Source organism: Lichenostomus cassidix, chromosome 19 (genome assembly GCF_008360975.1).
Source record: "Lichenostomus cassidix isolate B80296 chromosome 19, HeHo_3.0, whole genome shotgun sequence".
Classification (NCBI taxonomy): Eukaryota; Metazoa; Chordata; class Aves; order Passeriformes; family Meliphagidae; genus Lichenostomus; species Lichenostomus cassidix.
The window spans coordinates 2420043-2436427 of record NC_139499.1 but is presented as its reverse complement, the minus strand read 5'-3'; the positions used below and the strand labels follow the sequence as shown (position 1 = coordinate 2436427).

General features: G+C 64.2%; 1 protein-coding gene across 3 annotated transcripts; it reads left to right on the top strand.

Annotated features, from left to right (window-relative positions):
* Positions 1 to 451: 451 nt before the first annotated feature.
* LIMK1 (LIM domain kinase 1) lies at positions 452 to 11106 on the top strand. 3 transcript variants are annotated; one of them, XM_085078223.1, is made up of 18 exons: positions 452 to 546; positions 577 to 677; positions 2553 to 2649; positions 3242 to 3328; positions 5712 to 5850; positions 6228 to 6337; positions 6417 to 6608; positions 7556 to 7661; positions 7741 to 7925; positions 7996 to 8179; positions 8270 to 8356; positions 8558 to 8689; positions 8799 to 8858; positions 8956 to 9021; positions 9121 to 9277; positions 9383 to 9438; positions 9782 to 9939; positions 10033 to 11106. In XM_085078223.1, the coding sequence occupies exons 2-18, from the start codon at positions 620 to 622 to the stop codon at positions 10181 to 10183; spliced, it is 2025 nt and encodes a 674-aa protein (XP_084934349.1). In that variant the 5' UTR covers positions 452 to 546; positions 577 to 619; the 3' UTR covers positions 10184 to 11106. The 3 variants fall into 3 exon arrangements, with proteins under 3 accessions (XP_084934349.1, XP_084934348.1, XP_084934350.1); XM_085078222.1 differs by having other exon boundaries at positions 453 to 677; XM_085078224.1 differs by lacking the exon at positions 3242 to 3328 and having other exon boundaries at positions 454 to 677.
* Positions 11107 to 16385: the final 5279 nt, after the last annotated feature.

Sequence of the window (16385 nt, the reverse complement as noted above, 5' to 3'; positions counted from 1 at the left end):
CATGTGATGCCCCAGAGTGACAGTCCAGGGCAGATGGGGACACCTGTGCCCTGACCACAGTGACAGCCTGGAGCACGTTGGGACACCCGTGATGGCCAGTGGCGGGTGAGACGACACCCATGCCCTGCCCATGGGAGTGGCCTGGCACAGCTGGGGACACCATGGTGAGTGGGGACACCCGTGATGGTCAGGAGGGGGTGACGATGGTCCCATCACCCTGAGAGCTCCACATCCCTCCGCGCCCGATGTGCACCCGCGAGCCCCTACCGCGACCACGCCCTACCGACCACACCCATGGCAAGACCACGCCCCATTGACCACACCCATAAGATGACCACGCCCCATTGACCACACCCATAATCTGACCACGCCCCATCACTGGTCCAGCTCAGGCCCCGCCCCTTGCCCTGGCCCCGCCCCTCCCCGCCCCCGGGGCCGCGCATGCGCGGTGCAGGCGCCGCGGTCGCTCCCGCGAGCCGCAGCGGCAGGGCCGGGGGGGCCCGAGCGGGGCTGTGCCCGTGAGGGGAGCGCCACCGCCACCGCCACCGCCACCGCCACAGCCACAGCCACCGCCACAGGGCACGGCCCGGCCCGGCGCGGCGCCGGCCAGCGCGGCTGCATGAGGTTGATGCTGCTGTGCTGCACCTGGAGGGACGAGCCTATGGGAGAGGACGAAGGTGCGTGACCCCCCGAGCCCCCCCGCCTGACTCAGCGCTTCCGCCCGGCCTCGGGCCCCGAGACCCCCGCAGGCCGACTCGAGCGGACCCACCCGCCGGCCTGCAGCCCCGCATCCTCCCCGCGCCCCTGCATTCTCCTCGGCAGCCTCCATCCTGCCCCCTCGCACCCCCACACATGCCCCCTGAGCTCCCCACCCAGCCTGCATCCCCCCTGCATCCCCGAATGTCCCTCTGCGCCCGCTGCTCGTTCTTCATCTCCCCCCTGCACCCCTCAGCCAGCCCGCATCACCCCCTGCATCACCCCCTGCATCACCCCCTGCATCACCCCCTGCATCCCTCACTGCATCCCTCACTGCATCCCTCACTGCTCTGCACTCCGACGTCCCCCTGCACCCCCATCCAGCCTGCACCTTCCCACAGCCCCCCTGCCTCGCCCTGCACCCCTGCATCGCCCTCTGAACCCCCCCTCCCGCACCTTACATCCACTCTGTGCCCCCCACACGTCCTCTGCACTCCCAGCCACTCTGCGTCCCTCTTGCACCCACAAATCACCCCCTGCACCCCTCACTCATCCAGCCCGCATCACCCACTGCATCCTCCACTGCACCCCCAGATGTCTCCCTGCAGTGCCTGTTCATTCTGCATCCCCCTTGCACCCCTAAATGTCCCCCTGTGCTCCCTGTTCACCCTGCATCTACCCCTCCACCCCTTTCCCAGCCCACATCACTCCTGCATCCCACCCTGCATTGCTCCTCTGGCCTGCATCCCCCTGGTACCCTGATATCCCCCTGCACCCCTCATCCAGCTTGCATCCTCCTTACATCCCAAATGTCCCTGTGCAGCCCGTTCACCCTACATCCCCCCTGCACCCTGAAATCTTCCCTGTATCCCCTGCTCAGCCTCCATCCCCACTCTAGCCCTCCTTGTAGTGCCACCCAGCCTGCTCTCCCCTCTGCACCCCAGATCTCCCCCTACACCCCTTCTCAAGCACTTCCCCCTGTGCACCCAGCCTGCATCCCTGCCTGCACCCTCTCAGCACCCCACATCTCCCTCTGCACCCCTGTCCAGCCTGCATCTCCTCCTACACCCCACATCCCTGCTGTGCCTTCCTTCCCCTCTGCACTCCCTGGACCCCTCATCCCTTCTCCCACACCCTGAGAACTTGCACCCTCACGACTTCTGCAGCCACCCTGCACCCTTCTGTGTCTCCCCATGCACTGTGACTCCCCCAGCACCCCTCTGTGGCCCCCTGCATCCCTCTGCACCCATCCTGCATCCTTTTGGGTCCCCTCATTCATTCCCAGCACCCATCCCACACCCCTCTGTTGCCCCATGCACCCTGCACCCCCAGCACTGCTGCTGCACCCCTGTGTCCTTTCCATGCTGCATCCCCACACTCATCCTGCACCCCTCTGTGTCCCCCAGGACCCCTCAGCACCACTCTCTGTCCCCCCATTTATCCCGCAGCACCCATCCTGCACCGTTCTCTGTCCCTCAGGACCCCTCAGCACCCATCCTGCTGTCCCCCCGTGTACCCAGCACTCATCCCACACCCTGCCATCCTCCCTGTATCCCTTCCTGCACCCATCCTGCCCCTCTTCACCCTCCCTACACTCTGTGCACCCATCGTGTCCCCTGTGCCCGTCCTGCACCCTCTGCCCCCATCCTGCCCCCACCATGTGCCCCCATCCCACCCCTGCCCTGTCCCAGCCCTGGGGACATCGGTGCCACGACCTTGACCCGTTCTGGGATCAATGGGTGGGGGATGGAGTTCACTGCCCCGGGCAGAGGGATTTAATCCCGGGTGCTGCTGGGGGCGGCTGGGACTGGCCGGTGGGGTGACAGCGCTGTCCCCTCGTGTCCCCCTGTGTGCAGGGAGCGACCTGCCGGTGTGTGCGAGCTGCGGGCAGGGCATCTACGATGGGCAGTACCTGCAGGCACTGAAGGCTGACTGGCATGCCGACTGCTTCAGGTGGGACCCGCCGGGGACACGGGGGTGGATGGCACTGCGACCATCGGGATGGCGTTGGGGACGCTGGGATGGCATCAGGGACATCGGGATGGGTGGTGTCGTAGACACTGGAATGGATGGCATCAGGGACGGCGGGATGGCATCAGGGATGGTGGGATGGATGGTGTCACGGACACTGGAATGGATGGCCTTAGAGACACCGAGATCAGGGACAGTGGGAGGCTCTGCAGGGACAGGGACGGTGCTCCCCCCTGCTCTGGCCGTGGCATGGACACGCGTGAGGCTGTCACGGTGTCACTCACCAGAGCGTGGCTGTGGCTCCTGGCACCCGTGGGGGGGGTGCCCCAGCTGAGGCCAGGCCTGGCAGGAGGCTCTGCTGCCTGTCCCCCGCTGTCCCCTCCTGCCGGGTGACAGGGTGCGCGTGGCTGATGTCACCCGCCCCCCTCCCTCCCCGTTTCCTCTTTCACTCGAGCCCTCCCGGCCGCTCCAGCCGTGGGAGCTCCGAGGAGGAGAAGGGGAAAGGGCCCGGCTCGGGGGGCGCAGGGGGTGCCCGGGACCTGACGGGGTTCCCTGTGGGGCTGGGGGTGCCCAGGGTGTCCCCGGGGTGTGTCCCTGTCCCGTGGAGGAGGATGCTGGCGGCGGTGCTGACGAAGAGCCGCGTCCTGAGCGCCGGAGCCAAGTGAGTGGGAGCGGGAATGGGATTGAGATGAGAGCGGGTCAGGACGGGCTCTGCACCTCAGGCACCCCCGGGGGCTCAGCCTGTGTCCCCCATGCTTGGCTCCCCCTCCCAGGCCATCGTCCCCAGTAAAGCCACTGCGGGGCCGCAGCTGGATCCGGTCCCCCCCACGGGTGACCGGCTTCCGGCAGCGCTGGGCTCGCTGAAAGCCTTCGCCCTGCTCTCCCTCCTGCTCCTGCTCTCCCTCCTGCTCTTCATCCTCCTCTTCTCCCTCTACCCTTCTCCTCCTCCTCCTGCTCCTCCTCCTCCTCCTTTTCTCCCCCATCCCCTTCCCCTTGTCCTCCTTTCCCCCTCCTTTTCCCTCTCCTTCTCCCCCTCCTGCTCTTCCTCCCCCTCCTCCCCATCGCCGCCCCCGCCCCCAGCCCAGGGGAGGTTTCTGCTGCGCCATCGGGCGGGGGAGTCCTCGCGCGGTGACGTCATGGGGTGGGGAAACTCCGCGCCGTGACGTCACCGCTGGTTGGTATTCCACCTGCGCGGCCGGGGACGGGGGGGGGACTGCGACAGTCTCCAGGCACCCCCTGGAACCCCCTGCAGCGTGTCCTGCAGCAACCCCCGTGCCCTGCAGCATCCCTGACTGCAAATCCCCTACAGGAAATCCCCTGCAGCTTCCCCTGCACCCCTACAGCCCTCCTACAGAAAATCCCCTCCAACACCCCCTCTGCAATCCCTTGCACCCCTACAGCCCCCCTACAGCTCTCCATGCAACCCCTCTGCAATCCCCTGCACCCCTACAGCCCCCCTGCAGCACCCCCTCTGCAATCCCCTGCACCCCTAGACGAAATCCCCTATAGCAAATCCCCTACAGCATCCCCTCTGCAATCCCTTGCACCCCTACAGCCCCCCTACAGCTCTCCATGCAACCCCTCTGCAATCCCTTGCACCCCTAGAGGAAATCCCCTATAGCAAATCCCCTACAGCACCCCCTCTGCAATCCCTTGCACCCCTACAGCCCCCTGCAGCAAATCCCCTACAGCACCCCCAGCACCCCCTCAACCCTCCCCAAAGGAACTCCCCTTTCCAGCCCCCACCCCTCCTACACCATCCTCTGTACCCATTCAGCACTCCCAGCATCCCCCTATAGAAAATCCTCCCTAGCCCCCCTTCTGCCCCTGCCCAGTCACTCACACACTCCCTCACAAATCCTCTCTGGTACCCCCTGTCCCCTCCTGCCCAGCCTGGTGTGCACCCCTGCACCCCAAAACTGACAGCCCCCTTTGCAGCCCCGGGCACACCCTGCTGCTGTCACCCCCTGCACCACCAAACAAGGCCCTGAGCAGCTCCCCAACCCCCTGTGCCCCTTGGGCATTGTCCCAAGGCTGGCATGTCCCTGGCCAGGCTGGCTTGTCCCTCTGGCTGTCTGTGCTAGGGTAGGGGGTTTGTGACCAAGAGGGCACGTCCCTCTGTCTCTGACCAGGCTGGCACATCTGTCACCAGGGTGGGACATCTCTCGGTGTATCTGTGACCAGGCTGGCGCGTCCTTGTATATATCCCTGACCAGGCTGGCATGTCTGTGACCAGGGTGGGACATCCCTCTGTGTGTCTGTGACCAGGCTGGCACGTCCGTGACCAGGGTGGGACATCTCTCTGTGTGTCTGTGTCAGGCTGGCACATCTGTCACCACAGCGTCATGTCCGTGACGAGGCTGGCACATCCCTCTGTGTACCTGTGACCAGGGTGGGACATCCCTCTGTCCATGATTAGTGTGACATGTTCCTCTGTAACCCTGTGACCAGGCTGTCACATCTGTGAGCAGGGTGACAGGTCTGTGACCAGGATGGGCTGTCCCTCTGTGTGTCTGTGACCAGACTGGTGTGTCACCCTAGTCATGGATAGAGGGACCCCATGCCCTTCTGTGTATCTGTCACCAGGGTGGGATGTCCCTCTGTCTGTGACCAGGCTGCTATGCTTGTGACCAGTCTGTCTCATCCCTCTGTGTGTCTGTGCCAGGCTGGCATGTCTGTCACCAGGGTGGCATGTCTGTCACCAGTCTGGCACATCCCTCTGTGTGTGTATGTCCAGGCTGGCACATCCATGCAGGGCTGGCACTCCCTGCCCGTGTCTCTCCCTGCCACACGTCCCCTGCCCTGTCCACCCCGGTGTCCCCACGTGTCCCTGCAGCATCAGCCTACACTGTCACCCTTGGAATCACCTGCTGTCACCTGCTGCCACCCTGGGGATGGTGACACATTGATGCAGTGGCCCTGCAGCCACGTAGGAAGCGGGGGAAACAGCTTGGCTAGAGAGCCTTGGGGTGGGTGAGCACTGGCTGTGCCCCGGGGTGACAGTGGGGACGAGGTGACAAGGGGGTCCCTGTCCCCTCCTGCAGGTGCTGTGAGTGTGGGGCCTCCCTGTCCCACCAGTACTATGAGAAGGATGGACGCCTGTACTGCAAGAAGGATTACTGGGCACGCTTTGGGGAGCTGTGCCACGGCTGCTCCGAGCAGATCACCAAGGGGCTGGTCATGGTGAGCACCACGGGGTCTGTGGGGTGGTCATGGTGAGCACCACGGTGTCCCCAGGGGTCCCCAGGGTGGGACATGGAGCCTTGTCTCACAGCTGAGCTCCTGGAAAGCGGGACAGGTGGGAAGGGGGCAGAGACCGCCAGCACCACTGAGTGTGGCAGGAGCATCCTCTGCATTTTAGGGGGACCCTGGAGGGTCATGTTGGGGCTGGGGGGTGCAGGGGGAGGCTCAGGGAAGATGTTCCTGCAGCCACCCCCAGCCTGGTGGCACTTCTGTCCCCACCACCCTGGCTCAGCCTGCCCTTCCCAGCCCCATCCGAGCCCCAGTCCCACCCTCGGTGCCCGGACACAAGGTCCCGGGGCTGATGGCATTGCCTGCAGGTCGCCGGGGAGCAGAAGTACCACCCCGAGTGCTTCAGCTGCCTCAACTGCCGCGCCTTCATCGGGGACGGCGACACCTACGCGCTGGTGGAGCGCTCCAAGCTCTACTGGTACGTCTTGGGCTGGGGGAACACTGGGGGGACACGTCCCCCGGCACCCCCACCCACCCTCCTGCTGTTGTCCCTGCAGTGGCCACTGCTACTACCAGATGGTGGTGACGCCGGTGATCGAGCAGATCCTGCCGGAGTCCCCGGCGTCCCGCATCCCTCACACCGTCACCCTCGTCTCCATCCCCGCCTGCTCCGACGGCAAGCGCGGCTTCTCCGTCTCCATCGACCAGGGCTGCGGCACCGAGCACCCGCGCACCGTGCGCGTCCGAGAGTGCGTCCCTGTCCCCTCTGCCCTCATCCCCTTCTGCACCCCTGTCCCCTCTGCCCTCATACCCTCCCCGGGGCTTGGACATCCCACACCCCTTCTGCCCCTGGGTTCCACCCCAGGGACGCTTTTTGGGGTGGGAGGAGGAGGGATGGAGCTGAGGTGTCACTGTTGTTCAGGGGTGGCTTTTTGGGACTGTGGTGGCATGTCCCCAACTGCACGGGGGTTTTGTGGGGACTGTGCTGGTGTGTTCCTGGCCATGCTGGCATTGTCCCATCTGCTGGGGTGGGTACCATGCATGTCCCCATGTGGTTGGGGTGGCTCGTGGGAACTGTGCCAGTGTGTCCAGGAGGAGGGACCCACGAGCAACGTCCCTGCATGTCCCCATCTAGCAGGGTGACTTGTGGGCCCCATGACTGCATGTCCCCATGCCAGAGGGTGACTCATGGGAACCATGGCAACGTGTCCCCATCAAGCGAGGATGACCTATGGGCAGTGTGCCCCTGTGTCCCCATCCTACAAGGGCAGCTTGTCTGCATGTCCCCTGCCAGCAGTGGGTGACCCCATGAGCATCTTGTCCACACATCCCCATCTTGCAGGGGTGGGAACAGTGACTGTGTTACCAGAGGTGACTCGCAGGGGACATGCCAGCCTGTCCCCTCCCCTTTGGCTGGGGATGGCTTGTGGACAGTGTCCCAACACAACTCCCTCTTACAGTGACAGTGTCCTGACTCTATGGGCAGTGTCCCAGCATACCCCCCTGCGATGATGACAGGGGTGTGACCCTGTGGGCGGTGTCCCATCACACCCCCTGTGATGGTGACAGGGGTGTGACTCCATGGGCAGTGACCCAGCATACCCCTGTGATAGTGACAGGGGTGTGACCCTGTGAGAAGTGTCCCAGCACACCCCCTGTGACAGTGTGGGGGGGTCTGACCCCGCTGTCCCCTCAGGGTGGACCCGGACTGCATCAGCCCTGACATGAAGAACTCCATCCACGTGGGTGACCGCATCCTGGAGATCAACGGGACCCCCATCGGCCACGTCCCCCTGGACGAGGTACGCTGCCCCCGTCACACTCCAGCCCTCTGCTCCCTGAATGTCCCCAGACCCACTCCACTGTCACTTCCCTGTGCAGATCGACCTGCTGATCCAGGAGACGAGCCGCCTGCTGCAGCTGACCATCGAGCACGACCCCCACGAGCCCCTGGGCCGGGAGCCAGGGCTGGCAGGCAGCCCCCTGCCCGCCCCGTGCAGCCCCCTGCGCTCACCGGCCCCCGCGCCCTGCGGGGACCCTGCTGCCATGCGCCAGCGCGCCGTCACGTAAGGCCACCCCCTGTCCCCGCTCCCACCGGGTCCCCCCTGGGTGCTGAGCTCTGCCTGTCTCCCTCAGGAGGAGCTGCAGCACGGACAAGTCCCCAGGCTCAGGCTCCGTGGGCTCTCCCGCCTCCCAGCGCAAGGACATCGGGCGCTCCGAGTCCCTGCGCGTCGTGTCCCGAGCGCACCGCATCTTCCGCCCCTCCGACCTCATCCACGGAGAGGTGCTGGGCAAGGGCTGCTTCGGCCAGGCCATCAAGGTGGGATGGGACACGAGTCTCGCTCCTGGGGGTGGAGGGGGGTGCTTTCCCCAGAGGTGGGGGTGGCTAAGTCCCTGTGTTCCTCACCAGGTGACGCATCGGGAGACGGGTGAGGTGATGGTCATGAAGGAGCTGATCCGCTTCGACGAGGAGACGCAGAGGACTTTCCTCAAAGAGGTGAGTGTCCCCTGTCCTCAGTCCCCCAGGTTGAGGGGACACAAGGGATGGGGCTGTCCAGTCCTGCTCTCACCTGGGCACAACACCAGGAGAGGGGTGACCGGGCCCTGTGGGTGCAGCCCTGCCCAGCTGCAGTAGCTCTGTCCAGGGGTTGTGGGAACCTTGGGGTGTCACAGACATGGGGCTGGGGGTCTCCTGCAGGTGAAGGTGATGCGCTGCCTGGAGCACCCCAACGTGCTGAAGTTCATTGGGGTGCTCTACAAGGAGAAGAGGCTCAACTTCATCACAGAGTACATCAAAGGGGGCACCTTGAGGAGCCTCATCAAGAGCATGGTGAGCACTGGGGGGCAGGTCAGTTCTCCCACATCCCATAGCCACAGTGGTGCTGGGGGACCCCTCTTCCTTTTCCATTCCCTTACAAATTCCCCTTCCTGCCCCCCAGGACAGTCACTACCCCTGGAGCCAGCGGGTCAGCTTCGCCAAGGACATCGCCGCTGGCATGGTGGGTGCACTCATGGGATGGGAGGTGGGATGGGTGCTGGTGGGTGGGGGGACCACGGTGTGGGGGTGCCCCTGCTCTCAGCCCACCCTTCCCGCAGGCCTACCTCCACTCCATGAACATCATCCACCGTGACCTCAACTCTCACAACTGCCTGGTGCGGGAGGTGAGTCCCACCTTGGTGCTGTCCTTCCCCAGCCTTGTTGGGGGTCTCCTCGGCCCCCTGTGTGTCTCCCCCAAGCCTCACCCCTCCCTGTCCCCCCAGAACAAGAGTGTGGTGGTGGCTGACTTCGGGCTGGCACGGCTGATGGTGGACGAGAAGAACCAGCCTGAACATCTCAAGAACCTGAAGAAACCGGACCGCAAGAAGCGCTACACGGTGGTGGGGAACCCCTACTGGATGGCCCCTGAGATGATCAATGGTGAGGGCTGTGTGGCCAGCCAGGGCTGTGTCCCCAAGCAGGGGACCTGTGGTGGGGCAGGGACAGGACACGCGACGTGGCTGACCCCATGGTCTGTCCCTGCAGGGAGGAGCTACGATGAGAAGGTGGACATCTTCTCCTTCGGCATCGTCCTGTGCGAGGCAAGTGCCCAAGGGGTCTGCTGTGGATGTTGGGGTCCTCATGGTGTTTGGGGTCACTCCCCCAAGGTTGGCGTGTCCCCCGTAGTGTTGGGGTGTTTGGAGTCTCCCCCTTGGGATTGCAACCTCTTCCATTTGGCTTGGAGCCCTCCCTTGGGGTTGGGGCCTCTCCCCTTGGGTTTGAGGTCTCCCTGTTGGGATCTCTCCCTTGGGATTGGGGTTTCTTCATCGTGTTTACACTCCCTCCTGGGGCTTGGACATCTCCCCCTTGAGGCTTGGGGGTCCCTGTTTGGGGTTGGGGTCCCCCCGTGGTGCTGAGCCCACCTGTCCCTCCCGCCGTCCCCAGATCATCGGCCGGGTGAGCGCTGACCCCGATTACCTGCCCCGCACCACCGACTTCGGCCTCAACGTCCGGGGCTTCCTGGAGCGCTACTGCCCCCCCGCCTGCCCCCCCAGCTTCTTCCCCATCGCCGTCTGCTGCTGCGACCTGGACCCCGAGAAGCGGTGGGTGATGGAGACCCCCGAGGGATCCCCGGGGCGTGGGACGGGGTGGGGACAGCGCCGGCCGAGCTGCCACGTGTCCCCCTTGTCGCTCAGGCCGTCCTTCGCCAAGCTGGAGCAGTGGCTGGAGACGCTGCGCATGCACCTGGAGATCCACCTGCCGCTGAGCTCGCAGCTGGAGCAGCTGGACAGAGCCTTCGGGGAGACGCACCGGCGGGAAGGGGGGCTGCCCGCGCCCCCCCGGTAGAGCCCCCCGCCCGCTCCCTCTGCAGCCACGGGAGAAGGAGCTGCGCCAGCCGCTCCTGGGGCTGCCCCACCCCACCCCGGGCCGGATCCCGGGGTCCCCGGATGCACCCGCCGCCCGCCCCGCCCCGCCCTGGGGAGCTGGCTCTCCCCGGGGCCGCATGGCCCTGGGCACCCCCACGCCGTAGCTCTGACCGCCAGGACCAGCCCGGCCGGCCGCACCGCGGGGACCGTCCCCGCGTCCCCCACCCCGGCTCACCTCCCCTTTGCACACCGGGGCTGCCCCCGCCCGGGCCCCGCGGGCTCCCCCGGACAGAGCCGCGGCCTCGCGGCGGTGCCTTGGCTTTCCGTGAACTTGCACTGCGACACAGGAGGGACCCCGCGGCCCCCCAGGGCACCCTCGTAGCAACGCCCTCGCCCTCGGCCGGCCCCTCACGCTGCTCCCGCCGGCACCCCGGGCTCGGGGGGCTGCCGGCACCCCCGGCCGAGCGAGGGGGCCGCAGGGGACGCCCCCATGGCGTGGGGACAGGCACGTAGCGGTCCCTGCTGCCCCCACGCCTCCGCTGCCCGTGCTGAGCCCTGACCACGCAGCTCCGGGTGCTCCAGAGGGCCGTGGGGCTGCGGCTCATCTCAGCCCCCCTACCCCGGGGGGGGGTTGCGCCACGCGGTGCTTTTCATGCTCTTTATTCAGGTTCATTTTTCTGTAAGATATTTAAAGAGAAGAGTTTGTATTATTTTTTCATACGACGTAGCGTTTGCCATTTGTCACTGCCTCGGTTCTGCTTTCCCGAAGGGATCAAACTGTGAAGCCTCTCCGCGCACTTTTGCCCGGGAAGTCCAAGGCGACGTCCTCTGCGGAGGCGGGAAGGGAGCTCAAACTGTGATGTACCCCGAGCCGTGAGTCAATAAATCCTTCTCCGCTCGCTGCCCGGCCTGTTGGCAATCGCTCGCCTCCCCCCGGGGGGGCCAGGAGCTCCTGGGGACACTGAGGCAGGAGGGGATGGTCCCTCTGCCCAGGGTGGGCGGTGGCACCGGCCGTGGTGGCAGCCACCCCTCACTCATTGCTGTTGTCCCCCTCGTGCTGTCCCCACCTCTTTGTGGATCCTCCCCCCCCAGCCTGTGTCACCAGGGTCCCCAAGCCCTGTGTCCCCTCCCTGGCCTGGCGGCCATGCCCGCTGTCACCCCAGGGTGGTGACAGGCAGCTGACGGAGCTGTGTGACCATTGGTGCCATGGAGCTGCTTTGCCTTTGGTGTAAATCCAGCCCCAGGAGACACTGAGTGGCTCATGCTGTGGTAGTCCATGCTGTCCCTCTGTCCTTGTCAGCTTCCTGAACCAAATAAGGGTCCCCAGGGTTGGAAATCTCCATCCTTGAGCTATGTTGAGCTTTGGAAGCAGGAGAAGAGCTGGAACCCAAGGAGCTCGTGGGGGAATGACAGGGGAGGGACGGGGCTGGGGGGATGTCCCCAAGGATGTCCCCAGTGATGCTGCAGCTGGGGAAGGAACCTGAAGGGATCCCAGGATCCAGGCTGGAACTCCCATCAGGAAATCTCATGGTTTATTGCCCTGGAGGGACCAGGGGGGATGTGGTGACAGTGGCTCTGTTGCCCCTCTTGGGGTGGCTCCTGACTGCCTGTTCAGGGGGGACAGGGACAAACACTGCCTGGTGTCACGGGGCTGTCACACTGCCTTTGGTGACTCCACACTGCCCTTGGTGACACCTCACCAAAGGTCTTTGCTCTGGAAGCAGGACACTCACTGCCCCAGAACATTGGGGTGAGGACCCCCTGTGGCCATCACACCTGGAAGCACCATGGTCCCCAGTTCCCTGCTGCCACAGGAGAGCAGGACCCATCCACTGTCCCCCCCATATCCCACTCTGTGCCCACCCAGGGATGTCCCTGGTAGGGTCCTGCCCGCACCTGACCCCAGCTTGGAATGGTGGCACGTGGGGAGCCAGGTGTCCCCACCAAACAGGTGGCCAAAGGCACCAGTGCCTCTGGTAAGGACACTGAGAGCTCCAGCTCCAGCTATGAACCATCAGCCATGGTTTTGTCACCTTCCTAGTGGGGAAGTTTGGGGCTCCAGAGGAGAGGAAGAAGGGCAGGTTCTCACAGAATACTGGCAGGGTGGGCACTGGTGCTGCAGGGACCCTCCCTGGGGACATCCTGTGATGGGTGACAGGCAGAGGGTCCTCGTGAGGCTTGATGTGCAAGGAGAGGAGGTGCAGGGGTCTGATCAGGACACCCAGCTCCACAGGGATGTGTGGGGATGGAGAAGGGTCACTGGGGTCTGGCTGGGGTGTCCAGCTCCATGGGGATTTGGGGTCTGCTCCCCATCTCTGGCGACAGGAAGGTTCACCCCCACATGGGAGTTTTCCAGTGGTGAGCAGGTGATGGCTCTGGGATCCTCTGGAGCCACCCCAGCCCATCCCTGCTTTGAGCCATCCTGGGATCATCCCCATCCTCCACCCCTCTGATCCCCCATCCTGCATCTGGCACGTGGCTCTGCAGGGTGTCTGTCATGGTTGGCCCTGTCCCCAGAGCCACCTTGTCCCCTGGTATAGGATCCATCCTCTGGCTCAGGACCAGGGGCTTGGCGTGGTTCGGTGCAGCCTGAGCCATCTCTCCATGATTTGGTGTCACTGTCACAATTCTGTGTCCCCCCTCTGCAGCCTGGGCTGGGATAGGAGCCACCTCCTTGGGTCACACATGTCACCAGGAGCTGGTGGCTCCATGGAGAACATCCAGACTCCCAAAACCCCAGTGGGGATCTGAGGCCAACGGGGAGGGGTTGGTACCTGCCTGCCTCAATTTCCCCTTTAACTAGAGTGGGGTGTGGGATATAAGAATGGGGGAAAAGGCTGTCACTGCCACTCCTGTCCCTCTTCAGGTGTCTTTGGGTCCCTGTCCTTGGGGAAATCCAGGCAGGGAAATCCCATGGGACACACATTCCTACCTCATTTGCCAGCAGTTTTTGTAGGGTCTACGCAAATGTGGCATTTCTAAACAGCACTGGGAATACAGTTCTCTGCCAAGTGGGGACATGTGGGGCCCATCCCTGACCCCGCTGCTGGTCTTGAGGGGACACAGGGACCTGGGAGGGGGCAGCTGGGGGGCTCTGGAAAACCTCAGCTGCTTCTGATGGGAAAAGCAGCTTGCCCTCAGTCCCACTGCTGTCCTAACTCAGCCCTGGCACAACCCCCTTCCCGCCAGGACTCCAGAGGGGGAGGTGAGTGATGGGTGCTCCTGGTTCCCCAGTGCCACCAGGTCCCCAGGCAGCGTTGGCTGGTGAATCCTTTGTGAGAGATTTGGGGTGAGTTGTGGGAAGGTTCAGCCCAGGCAGGGCAGGGAGCCTGGGGTAGGACCAGCTTGGCTCGTGGCTTTGGATGGCTGTGGCACTGTCCCCTCTGCTGTGCCACCATCCCATGGAGCTCATCCCATGTCCAAACCCTTCCCAGGGGCTGGCACTGCCCAGATTTTGGGAATGTGGACCCTCAGAACCCCCAGACCCCCCTACACTGACCAGGGACAGGAGTTACCCACAGACAACCCAAGGAGGGGGAGACCCTGGCATGTGGGTTTGGGGGGCTGCAGGATCATGGCAGGTGAGTTTAGGGGACCCCAGTGTGTGGGTTTGGGGAGCTGGAAGACCCTGACGTGAGTTTTGGGTTTGGGGGACCCCAGACTGTGGGTTTGGGATCTGTGGGCTGCCCTATAAGCCTCAGGCACAGGGAGTGACCCAGGCACAGGCAGCCCTCACAGGCTCAGATCAAGGACAAGAAGCTCAAAGGCAGAGTTACACCCCAAGTTTCCAGAGCCCACAGATTCCCCCAAGCCACCTCATCCTTGTGCTGGAGCAGATCTCAGGGAGCACCATAGGGTGCCTCATCCTTTCCATGCTGTGCAAAATGAGTTTATTCCCAGCTAGGAGTCTGTTTGGCTGCTTTGGAGAGTGGAGAGCAGAGCTTCTGCCTGTCCTTTGGTAGCTTTTGGGATGGAGCCCTGGAGCTTTGTCCCCTGGGATGTGTCACTGGGAGCAGCAGCGAGGTGCTCCATTCCATGCACATGGCATTCCTCAGCCCGGCCACCACACTGGGAAGGCCCCAAAACTGGACCCCTTGCAAGAAAAAGAGCTAAAAATAGAGGTTCTCACGGCGGATGCAGGGAAGCATCCGAGCATGTGGCCTCTGGACCTGGCAGCAGCCGAGATGGGACTGACCCCCAGCCCCATCCCATGCCTGCCTGACACCCTGTGCTCTCCATGACCCCAAATCTTCCTCCCTGACCCTCCTTTGACCCCCACAGTCCAACCCAGGCCGTGTCTCAGTGCTGGGTGCTGCTGGGTGCAGGCAGGGGGAGCAGGCAGCCCCCAGTGCAGGCAGCGAGGAGGTTAAGCTCCCCACGCCCGCCGGATGCAGCATCCTGGGCTGGGCTCTTTCCATCTTGTTTTGGTTTGGAGGAATAAAAGCTTTGGCAGCAGCGAAGCCGCTTCCCAAAATAACTCAGCCTCCCATGGTAATTATAGAGCTCTGGGCCCCGGTAGTGAGCGGAGACTTCCCAGCCGGGCCAGGACCTGGGATCGCTGCTGCTGCCAGGCCGAGGGACCCCGGGGTGCCTCAGGGACCTCTCCAGCTGTGCCACCCTCCCTGGGCGTCACCATCGCTCCCCTTTGCGTCATCCCCCGGCCAGGAACGTGCAGCCCCCTGTGTCCTCCTGCCGCTCCACAGCTGATCCCTTCAGCTTTTAATGCTCTATTTAAAGCCCGGGTCGCAGCTCCCCGGCCTCGCTGGGCACCGGGCTACCGGAGCGAGGCGGTGGCGAGTGGGTGGCTGCTCCGGGCTGTGCCCTCTGGCCAGGCTGAGAACATCCAGTTCATCCCAGCAGTGCCGGGCTGAGAACACCTAGCCGATGGCGGCAGTGACCTCCTGCCCCCGCAGGGCTCAGCGCTGCTCCTTGAAGGGCAGGGAGAGCCCGGGCTGAGCTCCTGGAGCCCCCGAGCCCCTAATCCCCGGTAATCTCGGAGGAAAGCGCTGGCTGTGAGGATTAGGGATGTAAACAGCCACCCTCACCTGCCTGCCCCTGCCTGCCCCCGGCCTGGAGCCCCCAGGCAGCAAGGATGGGCTGCTGGGAGAGCAGGATCCCTACCTGGATACCCCAAATACAGGGTCGAGGTGGCCACCGGTGCTCCCTCAGGCTGGGTTGAGCCTGTGCTGGTTATTTATGGGAATAAAGGGAATGTGGAGCCATCTGGACACAGCCTGGCTCTATAACGTCGGAGGGAATGAGACTCCAGGCAGTGACAAGGTTGGGGACAAGGCTGAGATGGTCCCTGTGGAGTCACACAGCTTCGGGCAGAGCCTGAGGGGGGCTGGATCCATCTTTTCCTCCTGGGGAATTACCACTGGCTTTCCTTATGGGTGGGAAACTGAGGCAGGGAGGAGAAGCTGATGAAAGGGGTCCTCTGGGGACGCATGTGACCTCGCCACTCCGTGGCTTGGAGTGAGTTTGAGGTGGGACAAGGACAGCCCTGGGGGACAGCCGGGCCGGAGCACTGAAGTTTGGGGAGGGCTGAGCTCTGCCAGCTGCTCGCCACAGGGAATGGTCACCGCGGCCAAGGCTCCCCCGGCCCCTTTCATGGCCGGAACACCAGCGCCCCAGGCAACCCCGCCCGCGGTGCCAGCATCCTCCCTGCCCTCGGGACACGGGGACACAGCCGCGTGCCACTGCCACTCACATGGACTTGGGGCCGGGGGCATACAGGGGCTGCCACCCCTGATGTGCGATGGGGGTGGGGATGGGGACAGGGACACAACCGAGTCCCTTTGCCAGGGGCAGGATGGCTCAGCATCGCCCCCGGGAAGGGCTTCGGGAGGTGGAGACAGGCTGGGATTTTGCAGGCGTAGCACTGGGGAAGACTGGGATCCGGTGACCCGTGCCCAGTGCAGTGCCCAGTGCAGTGCCCAGTCCCTGGTATGCAGAAGGTGATGCCTCATGGGTGATGCTGGGGTGTTTTCCCAGTACCTAACACTCCCTAATGGTGCCAGTGGCTGGCGTGGAGCCCAGTGCTTCCTGCGCAGTCCCTGCTACCTGCAGAGCAATGCCCGGTGCTGGTGACACTGCCAGGAGCTCACTCCCTGGCACGGGGCCATTCCCTCTCACCTGCACCGTAACGGGTGCTGGGGCCTTGCACCACTGCCCTGTTAATG